At 42.4% G+C, this 13172-nt stretch overlaps 1 protein-coding gene across 1 annotated transcript in view; it reads right to left on the reverse strand.

Annotated features, from left to right (window-relative positions):
• TSPAN8 (tetraspanin 8) overlaps positions 1–13172 on the reverse strand; it is a 127653-nt gene that overhangs the window by 9744 nt on the left and 104737 nt on the right. Inside the window, exons 4-7 of the mRNA XM_065558942.1 lie at positions 8474–8536; positions 5412–5540; positions 4018–4092; positions 3818–3925 (exon numbers count right to left, since the gene is read on the reverse strand). Coding sequence (XP_065415014.1) covers positions 3818–3925; positions 4018–4092; positions 5412–5540; positions 8474–8536 — 375 coding nt within the window. The remainder of the gene's footprint in view (positions 1–3817; positions 3926–4017; positions 4093–5411; positions 5541–8473; positions 8537–13172) is intronic.

Raw genomic sequence — 13172 nt, forward strand, 5'->3', positions numbered from 1 at the left:
CCTGGGCAGCTCTTATCATGTCCCGGCTCTGCTTCCGGCCTGGCCAGGGGGCAGGGCCTCAGGGGAAAGAGGAGGAGCAATGGGTGGGGTCTCTTGGCTAGGGGGTGCTAAGACCCACCTCAACTCCATCCCCTCTGGGAAGAGGCTGGTGCCTCCGGCAGGGGCTGTGCTTGGTGGCAGGGGAGGTGATCACCTTATCAGCTTCCTGCACCAGGAAGCGCAGCCCCTGGTGCCACCGCTCCGTGCCTGCCCAAGGCTTGCAGTTTTTTGGGGGGGGCAATGCGACGCCCAAACTACACCCATGTTAAAAATTGGGAGGCCATGGTCCCCTTGCCCCTCCCCCAGTTCCAGCATCCCTGCTCCTAGGGCCCTGGGTTGGAGCCCAGTGGAGCGGGTGGGCCTGGACTCTCCTACCACTGCCGCATGACCGAGTAAGTGCTAACCACTAGGCTCCTTGGCTCACCGAGGACCCCTTTACAAGCTCCTTCTTTCATTGAGTATTTAGAAGAAATAAAAACTAAAACAAAGTACTTTAAATTCCATCCTCCTGTATCATGTTTGTGTTGGAAAGGAAGTTTTTCTGAAGGTAGAGAAAACATACTGAGACATTTCAGGCATCACTTAGGTGAGAAACTGAACAATCATTGCCAGTCTAAACTAACACAGACGCTACAGATAAGTGCTTCACCTATAGAGAGTAACCAAAGCCTTTGAGCAGGTGAGGCACTTTTTATATTGAGAATTTCTTTAGTATTTTTAAGAAGAAAATGAAAATGTTATTTATATTTTATGCCCAGCACTGGCCAAATTCTAAGGTCTTTTATTAGTTACTGCATCCTTACGCAGGTAAATTTGAATAAAAGTTCTAAGATAGAGTTTAAAGATAGAGGGTGGTGACAGAATCACAGTCTAGCCTAGGGATGAATCTCCATTTGAGCACGGGGGTTCAAATTGCATCCCTCATGTCCCCATTGCTGTGAATAAAGAATCATAGATGTGAATCAGGTCTGTTTTCTCCAGAGAAGATAAGGTCCACTGGCACAGCAGTCAACAAACCTAGCATTATATGAGGTATTCAGAATGGTAGTAGAGACAGCTCCAAGATGCAAAGTTTGGTTCTTTATCTGACTTTGAGCAGTGTTTGAATCTAGGAATTTAGTCTTTCACTTTATTCAGAGTGACAAATTTTAGGTCTGGATCCAAATCCAAGATACTTTTAGACTGTAATCAAGTCACCTCTTAACCTTCTCTTTGTTAACTAAATAGATTGAGCTCTCTGAGTCTGTCACTATAAGGCATGTTTTCTAAACTATTATTCATTCTTGTGGCTCCTGTCTGAACTATCTCCACTTTATCAACACTCTTCTTGAATTGTGGGCACAAGAACTGGGCACAGTATTCTAGCAGTAGTCACACCAATTCCAAATACAGAGGTAAAATAACCTCTGTCTTTCTATTTGAGATTCCTAGTTTATGCATCCCAGGATTACAATAACTTTTGTAAGTAGCTATATGGGAAACAAATATTTACTAATGGGCTCCTCAGTCTAGAAGAGAAAGGTATAACATGATCCAGTGGCTGGAAGCTGAAGCTAGACAAATTAAGACTGGAAATATATATAAATTTTTGACAGTGAAGGTGAACCATTGGAACAATTTACCAAGGGTCATGGTGGATTCTTCATCATTGACAATTTTAAGTCAAGATTGCTTTAGGGATTATTTTGGGGAAGTTCTATGGCCTGTATTACACAGGAGACCTGATAATCACAATGGTCCCTTCTGGCTTTGGAATCTATGAATCAAAGGGTACGTCTATACTTACCTCCGGGTTCGGCAGTAAGCAATCGATCTTCTGGGATCAATTTATCATGTCTTGTCTAGACGCAATAAATCGATCCTGGATCGATCCCGGAAGTGCTCGCCGTCGACGCCGGTACTCCTGCTCCGCGAGAGGAGTACGCGGAGTCAACGGGGGAGCCTGCCTGCCGTGTGTGGACCTTTGGTAAGTACCTTTAAGTTCGAACTAAGGTACTTCGACTTCAGCTACGTTATTCACGTAGCTGAAGTTGCGTATCTTAGTTCGAACTGGGGGGTTAGTGTGGACCAGCCCAAAGACTGGATATGCTCAAATTCAGAGGCTTGGTTCAGGTATCTCTATAATGGTCTGTATTTGGTTATAGGCTGCAGACCCTGTACTCTCCATAGCAGTAAGAACAAAGCTTACAAAATCAACAGAATGAGTATGCAAACCCTGCAAAAGAGAGACAATACCTCTGGATCTTCTAAACTCAATAGATAATATCTGTGATCTTGTAAGCTCCATAGTGGTATAACAAGTGCGGAGCTTACATGGGCCTTAGGAAGGGGCTGGAGACCTTTCAAGGAACAAGCGAGTCTGCAGACCTTGTAAATTCTCTTGGCAGCATGTGAAGACCTTGAAAGCTTTTTATTCATGGCTTTCTATGTTACTTACAAGAACTGCTGGGTGCTTCAAATTTTCTTGAGTAAGGGTGTTTGGATGAAGAAATTTACAGTATCTGTAGGCACGTGGCAGAGTTTGTAATCTTTGAACCAAAGTTATTTGGTTTACATAGCTCAAACTTAGGTTCTTTGAACCAGACAATTTAATTTATGGATCTTAGATACATAATATCCAGACTTTATAAACTCACATGGTCCTTAAGTGATTTACAAACTTTACACGGAACTTCGAAGTTCAAATAGTTGTAGTAAATGAGTCAACCATAAAACCTTCTAAAATATAGCTCAGTAGTTCTGAGAGAAAACAAATGAATATAACAAAGTTGGAATTTCTACACAAGCAGATATGATATTCCTAAAAAAAGAAGTGAGATAATTACCAAACATTCTCTTTTCTTCAAATGTGCATGTAGCAAAAATGCTTAGTGCTCTGACAACATGCAGGTACTTAGATAATACAATAAAGACAGAGATACCAAACTTCCTCAAAATGTTCCTCTAGAAAGAGACTTTCATAAGAACATAAGAACGGCCGTACTGTGTCAGACCAAAGGCCCATCTAGCCCAGTATCCTGTCTACCGACAGTGGCCAATGCCAGGTGCCCCAGAGGGAGTGGACCTAACAGGCAATGATCAAGTGATCTCTCTCCTGCCATCCATCTCCATCCTCTGACAAACAGAGGCTAAGGACACCATTCCTTACCCATCCTGGCTAATAGCCATTAATGGACTTAACCACCATGAATTTATCCAGTTCTCTTTTAAACGCTGTTATAGTCCTAGCCTTCACAAACTTTCAGAAAGTTAAAGGATGACTCATATGTAAGCCCCTAGTCAGTGGCTCAGACCCTATGGCGGGGGGAGGGACGGGGGACTGGGGGTGGGGGACTGCATAGTGGTGGATCAAGGGAATATTCTAAACCAGAGACAACATGTGGGGCAGGGCAAGTGGGGTCATGTGTATCCCCAGATTTGCTGCTTCGCTTGTACTGAGCATGCTCACACGGACTTCACACGCTCAGTAGCATCTGCTGAAGCCTCTGCCCTCACTCTGCTCCCCCACCCCACTATCGGCAGATATGGGTCGTCTTTGTGCTAAACCCCTACCCCCAATTCTTACACAAACGTCACTGCAGGGAAATCATCACAGGAAAGAACTCCAAGCCACACAAAGAGAATAGAATCCCCCTGTACAGTTTTTCAGCTGCATTTAGGGCAGTTTATGCTTTTTCAGAAGGGTGATACTCAACTCTGTGGCAGTGTAGTGATAAAACAAGGGTTAACTCTGCATCAGATGCAACAGACTAGACAGATAAAACCTGCCTTCAATTACCATTTTCTCAAACTTCTGAAACTTCTCTTGAAATACTTTAGAATCCTCAGTGACGGCTTGCAACTTCTTTGCCTCCTCGGAGAGAGTCTTGTTAAGTGTGGTTTCTATCTGGAAATCCAAGTGATATTATATTATAATAGTTCATACTGTGTGTAAAATATTGCGAAGAAATCAGCAAATGTGATTGAACCATACAGTACCTGAGACTTATACACTGCTCCCAAAATACCTGCTACGACCTGAAGGATCAGGATCAAAAGCAGTCCAATAAAAAACTAGCAAGAAAACAAAGAAGAAAAAAGTTAATACTTTTGACCAGCAAAAGATCATTTCTTCCAGCTTGGTGGCAAATTATTATTTACATGAATGGAAACTTTGGTAGAGCAAATTTACATCCTGGTGAGAGCTGATCAAAGTATTCATCTAACTCAGTTTGAGAAAAAAATTGCCCTTTTTCTGTACACAAATGCCCTGGACCAGTGTAAGAGGTGATGTGGTGTTTCACTGTTCCAGGAGGAGCATTGGGAGCTGTTATGTCTCAGGCGGGCACAATCTATCCGAAGATTGCTAAGTTCACATGAGGACTGCATATTGTGCTCTATCCATTGGCATGGTACAGATTGCTGCCTTCCCCAGTACAAATGTTTTGTGCAGACCCATGTGTGACATTTTATGCAAATGATGTAATGCACTAATTTGCATATTTGACAAGCCAATCTCATAATCTTCAAGTTGTGGTGAATATACTTGCACTCCAAGCAGTATGGTGTAGGATGTAGAGCTGCATAGTACTTAGCAGCTGTGGTTAAGGATGCTGGGTAGATGGCTTGGTGCTGGGTAAGGCAAGCTGCGGGTGGGGGGCAGTCAGGTGTGACCTGGGGGCTATCTGAGGTGACTGGGGGGGTGACAGTAGTGGGAAGCTGGGAGAAGATTGTCAGGGGGAAGCGGAGTGGGAGTTGGTTGGGGAGAAAGCTGGGAACTGGCTAGGGGCTTTCTGGACCCAGTACTGGGTACCTCTCACCTTCTGTTCCCACATGGTTGCCACTAACTGTTCCTTCCCCTCTGGGATCCAGAAGAGGGAGAAGGGCGAGGGGAGACAGAGTGCCCACAGTGGCCCTGGCACTCAGGACCAGCTTCAGGCCCATTCCCACAGCTGTCGGAACCAATGACATCTCAGTAGGGCTGAAACGATGTGAGTGTCACACCGGATGCATGGCACTTGGCAGCTATACCCGTACACCAGCCCTGCTCTGTGTAAACTATCCTTTGGGATAACTTCTTCCTGGGTTTGATGGAGTTAGCAGTTCCAAAAGTGAAGGGACTGCTATCATGGGAGGCCACTAAGCAGCCACAATATGGCCCTATATTTTTGGAAACCCTCCCAACCCTGCTTATGGAAGTTGCCTTTGTCAGACAGTGAGAGGCATCCCACCATGCGCTGGGTGGAATGGTTCCAAACAGTTAATACAAATAATAATTTGATCAAGCAGAACTGCCCCAGATTACAACCAGTCTCATTTGCAAGGAATTTTTCCACAAGCCCTAATTTTAGTTTGAAAAGTTTAGGCAAAGGTTTTTCTTTCTGTGACCCTACCAAGATCAGCATGCATTGACTTTCCTTCATTGCACCACAGCACCCCAGGAAACCAAGGACCATAATGATGGAGCCCACTGCTATCATCAGGTCAACAGCTGAAAACAGGCTACTATCTAAATTGAGATCCTGTAGAGAGAGAGAAACAAAAGCTCAGCTGTAAGAAAATCCTTTCTAGAAGAAGGGTAATTTGTTAGATAACCTGATCTACCTCTCCCTACCCCCCCCCCCAAAAAAGAGGGTGCCTTTGTAGTTGAGGATAGGGAACTGTTATGTATGGATTAATCAATCAGGGTGACATTCTCTCATGAGTAGAGGACACCCCTAAGACCTGTGAACCCATTTCAGCCCTATTTTGACAGTTTAAGTAGGAATTAGCAGTCCATTGTCTTTGTGCTGGCCCTCTGTACAGGGGTGAATTTCACCTTTAGTGAATAAACAGAGGTCTTTTGTCTTAAATATGATTTGTTCTGTTTTCAGCCAATAAATATTTGTTTTTACTTTATGTAGAAAAAAATGATTACCTGGAAAAATTCTGTTATTAATCTAGTGTTGGGGGGGGGGAGTTCTTCATGACAATCCCAGAAATGCACTCACTTACTCTGTTGCACTTCCTGTGAGAGCACTATCCAGAATAGTACTGGATACACAAGAGGGTAAGGTCCGATACATTTTTCCAAGGCTTCTATTTGTTTTAAACTGGTTCCTCAGTATTACTCTAAGGAATGGTGTCTGTATTTTGATGTGTGTGATATTTAAGCAAATGATTCCTATAATTCAATATAATTAAATATCAATTTATTCAGTTCTGATTGGGCATGAGCAGGGCTGTAGGCCAAAATTGAGAGAAACCTTCAAAGAATATTTTCCTCACTGTTGCCAAGATTAGTAACAATGTCTGGAAGTTGTCACATTTATCTTCTGATGGAAATAGCAAAGGTGCATATAGACTAGTATAATATGAGGAATGCAGTGTGCTTTACTTTTCCAAGCTGAAATAAACCTCCTATTTACTGTTAGAGAGCTGTATTCATCTAGCCAAATCCTGAAATTGTTACTCAGTAAAATAGTCAGACAAAATGCACATTGACTTTGAATGGGAACTTTGCCTGAGTGAAGACTGAAAATGATGTGTAAGGACTTCAAGATTTGGTCTCCAACTCTTAATTCTGCAGGCAGCAATTGAAGCAATTCAGCTATTTAGAATTAGGGATCCAGTTCAGGAAAGCACTTAGGTACACACTTAAATACTGTCCTGAATAGAAATGCTTTCCTGACTCGTGGCCTTGCAGAGCACAGTTGTGATTAAGATGCCCAGGTATATAAGGCCATTTGGGGAAGTGTGCTGTATAAAGTCAATAAAACATGTGTGGCAACTTGAGCCTCTGTAGAAGATTGGAAGATTTGAGACTGGAACTTGTCTTCTATCCTCTTCTGTAATAAAGAAGCTCAAAGCTCTCCACTTCTCCACCACCAATGACTTTATATAAAATATGGCCATATTTCATTGTACCAGGGGACTCTATAACAAATATGCAGTGTGTTCTTTCGTGTCCACACTCTGGCAAAGGTGGGAGTTCACTCTGAGATTGACTGGCTGCAACACAGCCAGCCACCAGAGGTAGGACGCCAACATCTTTTTTTTTTTTTTTTTATAAATTGTAAATGTGAAAATGTTGATCAAAGACATACTGTTCTTGATTGATGGGAAAAGTGCCCTGGCTCATGGTATGGCAACAGACTGGCAATCAGATGTCTTGGCACTTTAATAAGCCCTATAAAATCAACCTGGAAGTTGGAAAAATTGTTTCCAACATGGATAGCTATTTTTTTTTCATTTCTGGAATCAGTCAAGAAGCATTTTGAGAACAAAATTACTCACAAAGTCTTAAACCCATTTATCTCCCTCTGGCCCAGATTCATGCACTGAAGAAAAGAGTTATGTTTCTCACGAGTTTGGAGCTGGATGTGTCCCCCCTCCCATATCAATATAATAAATATTAAAAGCTCAGAGCGCATACTAGTCCACTAAGCCCCTCTGTGCTATCGAACCAGCCTCTCACTGAGGGAGATTCCTGAGCAGTGGCAGATGGAAGAGTTGCTGTTAGAATGTGACTCCAATGGAATTTTGCTGTCAGGGACCATGGACAGTAGGTTGCAGGGGGCCCCAGAACCACTGAAGAAGCAAAGGGCTTCCACATAGAAGGCATTGGCCTCTGGTAGATTCCTCAGAAACCTGGGTGAACTTTGTGCTTATTTTGTAAGGAGGGATGGTAGTAGGTGAAAATCCAGTGAACTAATCCAAATAAACTCCATGAAGGGGACCTTGGGCAGTTTTCCTCTCCTCTCGTCTCCAGCAGGATTTCTGCAGGAAAGGACTTCATAAGGACTTCTTGATTTGGCTACCTTAGGGCCCTGTACTGCAAATCCTTACTCATGCAGTAAAAAGGGTTACAGGATCAGGCCTCATATTTTTACAGTTCCATTGGAAACATAGGAAAAATATTTCTTACATGTAAAGGCTAAAATTGCTCAAGCATTAGACATCCCACTTTTGAGGAAGGGTTAGAAAGCAGAAAATTCACTGGAAAATTCAAAAGGGTTCCTGAGTGCACTTACTTTTTTTTCTAAAAAAATTTGGACTGACTTTTGAGGGGACTATTTGTTATGTGGGTATTGATCTTTCTCCCACATTGAAATCAATGGCCCAATTCCCTTTGACTTCAACGGGAGCAAGATCAGGACCATGTCACACAATAGCTTTGCCACCAACACTGTAAACATATATAGTAGTAGTACCATAAAGAAAAGCTCACTGCACACATACCTCTGCAATTGTACCATTCATTACATCTGACCACCTGACTGATCCCTCTTATTTAATGTTAGAGATCATAATTTGGTTACTATGCACACACACCAGTCACCTCACTGAAAGGCTAGCAAGCTCATGGAAATTACTGTGGAAAATGAATGTGTATTTATTAGCTGACCCAGTGCTTTAGCATTTTAGGCTGAAAAAAAGTGTTTTTTTTTTTTTTTGTAGGACAGAATACATTTACCTCCTGAGCAGCTTTGCTTACACGCATCCAGATTGAGACCCCCAGAATAATGCAGCCACACATCTGCAGGGAAAAAACATCAGTAATAATAATATCTAGCTCTCATCTATAGCACTTTCCATCACTAGCACTCAAAGTGCTTTACAAAGGAGATCAGTATCATTATCCCCATTTTACAAATGGGGAAACTGAGGCAGACAGCGGGGAAGTTCTTTGGCCATGTTTGCCCAGCAGTTCAGTAGCAGAGTTGAGTCTCTGCCCATTAGGTCACACTGCCTCCCTGTACACACACTCAACATCCCCAACTGCACCAGGTGCCTGCAGAAATACTGAAATTATCTGTACGGCAAAGTGAAAAAAAGATCAACAGCCTACAGCTCAGGATACAGCTTCACAGCCGGAAACCTTCATAAATGGCAGTTGAATTTCCCTCACTCACCCCAGTGGTGCAGTGTGCTGTGCACCAGCTGCCTGATGTTCCAATTCCAGAAGTTCCTACAGTTCAGTGATGATTTATGTATGTGGTTTGGGAGGCACTCTGTGATCCCGTGGGATGAGGGTGTATATAAATGTACAATGTTATAATAGTTAGAGAACACAGTGTATACCAGAGTTGTAAAAAAAGATAATTTCTCATATCAGGGCCATCCACATGGAGGCCCCCTATCCCCAACAGCCTTTTGTTTCCTGGCACTGTTTCTCTAATGAAACTGCACTACCAGGGACTCCCTCTGCCAACAGCCTTCCCAAGCTGCATTGCCTTTTCCAGATAAGTACTGCAGGACCAGAGACGGGATGGTGTGTATTCCCCCACCCCCCTTAGCCCACCCACTCTTTCCACTTAGCTTAGCCAATACTTGACCCAACCCAATGGGTTCCAACCCTGCAGGCAGCTCTCCACAGACTGGTAGGAAGTGAGAAATAGTACTGGGTGCAGGACAGATACATTCCCGTGGGCCCAATATGGCCTAATATTAATGATCAAGTATCAAATATTGAAGTCCTCCCTCACTTTTTATTCAGGTAAACTTTCACTGATTTCATGGTTTTTTTAATTATGTCCCTGGGAGTTTGATTGGTGACTGAGTAAAATCTGAGAAGGATTTCAGGATTTGGTCCTGAGTGACTCACCCACCCCGTGTTTTTTATTAGCTGCAGTGGCTGACTACAAACAACCATGTGCAGATCCTGGTTTCCAAGAATAATATCAGCATTGCATATCAAGCAGGGGTGTACTGTACCCAACTGGAGACATGCCCAGCTAGTTGCAAGCATACATCCTGTGGCCTTTCAGATATCCTCCTCAGACCAGAGAAGACTAGGGTGACCAGACAGCAAATGTGAAAAATCGGGACGGGGGTGGAGGTGTAATAGGAGCCTGTATAAGAAAAAGACCCAAAATTCGGGACTGTCCCTATAAAATCGGGACATCTGGTCACCCTAGAGAAGACCTTAATGACTGGATGAAGGATTAGTAGGCAGGCAAAGGGCCCGACTCTCCTCTCACTAACTGTGTTGAAACTCAGATTAGAACCACTGAAATAAAGATAGTTATACTAGTATAAGAGGAGAACCAGATCCAAAGAATGTACTGGCTTGAAAGAATGGAGGGGATGTGGGGAGTGGAGAAAGAAAAATCCTTTAAGGACAGACTGCCACGTTTACACAAGTTCAGCACTACCTTGCTGTATCCCGTTAGTGGTCACTTTAAGTAAGGGTGGTAGAAGATGACCTTTAAATTTTTGAGAGAGATGATGATATCGGCGTCTCAGTAAGATTGTGACCATTCCTGGTCATTCTAAAGTAAAATTGTTATTTTTATAATTTTTAGACAATTTTCCTTAAAAAAAACCCTCACCCACTAAAAGGGCCAGTATAATACTCAATCTCAAATCCCATAATGACTTTAGCAGATTATTTAATGTGGAACATGGCCAATACTCAAACCTGAACACTACATTTTTTTCTGCTTCAAAGTAAAAGTCCTGTAAGTACATTAGTATTTAGTCTGTTTATAGGCTTTTATATCTGAACAAGAGGAAACAATAAAAAGAGAGGATATTATTTGCTACAGCTATCTCATGTTATCAAATTTTAACTAGAACTTCCATTGAAATCAATGGTGACTTTGGCTTAAAAACTGATGGTATTATATGACCCCATGTTCAGGCGTTGGTCTATGTCACTGAGTAAAATATTTGGTTATGTACCAGACATTATGGGCTTTAGTCACTTCAATGGCACTTCTCATGTGAGAAAGTACATTTGGCCTAAACTCATGAACAAAATTTGACCCACAATATTATTGACTTCTTACTACCACAGAAATATATCAGTAATAATAAAATGAATAATGGGCCAGAACTAGATTTTCCATTTAGTGGGAAACTCCAATTTCAAAATGTTTCCTTTCCAAAATAAAAGAGAACCAAAAATTGTTGCAGTTTCCTGAAAAATCATGAAATTCACCCCCACCACACACAGAAATAGTTTCAGGTCAATCAAAATGTTTTGCTTTAATAAAGTCTACATATTTCATTCCAATTTAGACTTTCTTCTATAAAACCCAATTTTTAAAAAATCTGAAACAAAAAGTAGTTTCAAAATGAAAAAAAAATGAAGCATTACATTCTGAGAGGGTCAAAACACAATGTCTCAACCTTATCGGAATGCTCCATTCTGGTTTTTTTTCCAAATGAAATTTTGTCAAAATCAATACATGTTGACAAAATGTTTCATTTTTGACAAATCTGCATTTTTGGATGGAAAAATGTGCCATCAGAAAATTTCCAACCAGCTCTATGGGTAAAAGCAAATAACTGAGGGCTATATTGTGGCTTTGCCACAAGCCCTGACCAAGGGCCGCCCATGTAGCTGAACTGCCTCAGGAGCAGACCAGTGCCCAGACTGTGTCTCACAGGGTCACAGTCTGGTGCCTGGTTCCCCACCCCCTTCCTTCAAAGGCAAGTGCAGTAATCTATGCAAGCCCTACACTTGATGCAGATGTGCTGACTGTGATGTCTGACTAGAATACTAGGGCTCCACCCACTCCCTACCCACATGGGAAGGTGAGAGAGTTGCAATTGCATGGAGATTGCACTCCTCGCTGCACTGCTTCATGTATTGTAGGCAGCCTGGGTAAAGAAGCAAGGAGGAGACTTACACACCCTTATTCGCTTACATGGCTGCATAGGGAGGGATGGCTCAGTGGTTTGAGCATTGGCCTGCTAAACCCAAGGTTGTGAGTTCAATCCTTGAGGGGGCTACTTAGGGATCTGGGGCAAAATCAGTACTTGATCCTGCTGGTGAAGGCAGGGGGCTGGACTTGATGACCTTTCAAAGTCTGTTCTAGGAGATAGAATATCTTTATTTATAGGCTGGAAATCAGAAGGTTTCTAACTCTCAGAGGAGTGAGGTTCTGGAACAGCCAGTAGGAGTTGCGGAGGCAAACAACCTAACTAGTTTTAAGATGAAGCTTGATAAGTTTATGAATGGGCTTGTATGACAGGATTGCCTGTGATAGCAGGGGATTGGACTCGATGACCCAGGAGATCCCTTCCAGTCCTATGTCCTTACAGGAGTCCTGAATAAAGCTCTGCCTTGATTTTGTTGAAATTCAATATACTAAAAAGTACTCAAGTGCCAATAGCTGTTCTGAGGCTGATGGTACCTTAGCTTCCTATTATAAGCTCAATTTTTCAACCCCACACTGGGGGGCAGTGCAAGTTGGTTGGATTGTTGGCACTTTTGGCAATGCCAGTAGACCCAGTGCTCTGCCCACTTCTGGACAGTGCCAGGATGAGTGTGCTTGGGGAACACTGGCTAAAAGCTACTGTTCTCCCTGCTGAATTCTGAGTGCTTCCACAGAATGTGGACATGGGAGAAATGCAAAATGACTTTTTTGTTTCTGTTTTCACCAAAAAGGTTAGTAGCAATTGGACCTCTAAAATAGTAAACACCAGTGAAAATGAGGTAGGATCTGAGGTTGAAATAGGGAAAGCACAAGTTAAAAATTACTTGGACAAGTTAGATGTCTTCAAGTTGGCAGGACCTGATGAAATACACTCTAGAATACTCAAGGGGCTGACTGAGGAGAAATCTGAGACATTAGCGATTATCTTTGAAAACTCATGGAAGACGGGAAAGTTTCCAGAGGACTGGAAAAGGGCAAATATAGTGCCAATCTATAAAAATGGGAATAAAGACAACCTGGGGAATTACAGACTAGTCATCTTAACTTCAGTACCCAGAAAGATAATGGAGCAAATAATCAAGCAATCAGTTTGCAAACACCTAGAAGATAATAAGGTGATAAGTAACAGTCAACATGGATTTGTCAAGAACAAATCATGTCAAACCAACCTAATAGCTCATGTCAAAATAACCTAATAGTGACAGGGTAACAAGCCTTGCAGATGGAGGGAAGCAGTAGATGTGGTATATCTTGACTTCAGTAAGGCTTTTGATACTGTATAGCATGACCTTCTCATAAACAAACTAGGAAAATATAGCCTAGATGGAGCTACTATAAGGTGAGTGCATAACTGGCTGGAAAACCATTTCCAGAGTAATCAGTTGTTCAAAGTAAAGCTGGAAGGGCATATGGGGTCCCTCAGGGACAGGTCTTGGGTCCGGTTCTGTTCAACATCTTCATAAATGATTTAGATAATGGCATAGAGAGTACACTTATGAAGTTTGC

The sequence above is a fragment of the Chrysemys picta genome, chromosome 1, assembly GCF_011386835.1.
Source record: "Chrysemys picta bellii isolate R12L10 chromosome 1, ASM1138683v2, whole genome shotgun sequence".
NCBI lineage: Eukaryota > Metazoa > Chordata > Testudines > Emydidae > Chrysemys > Chrysemys picta.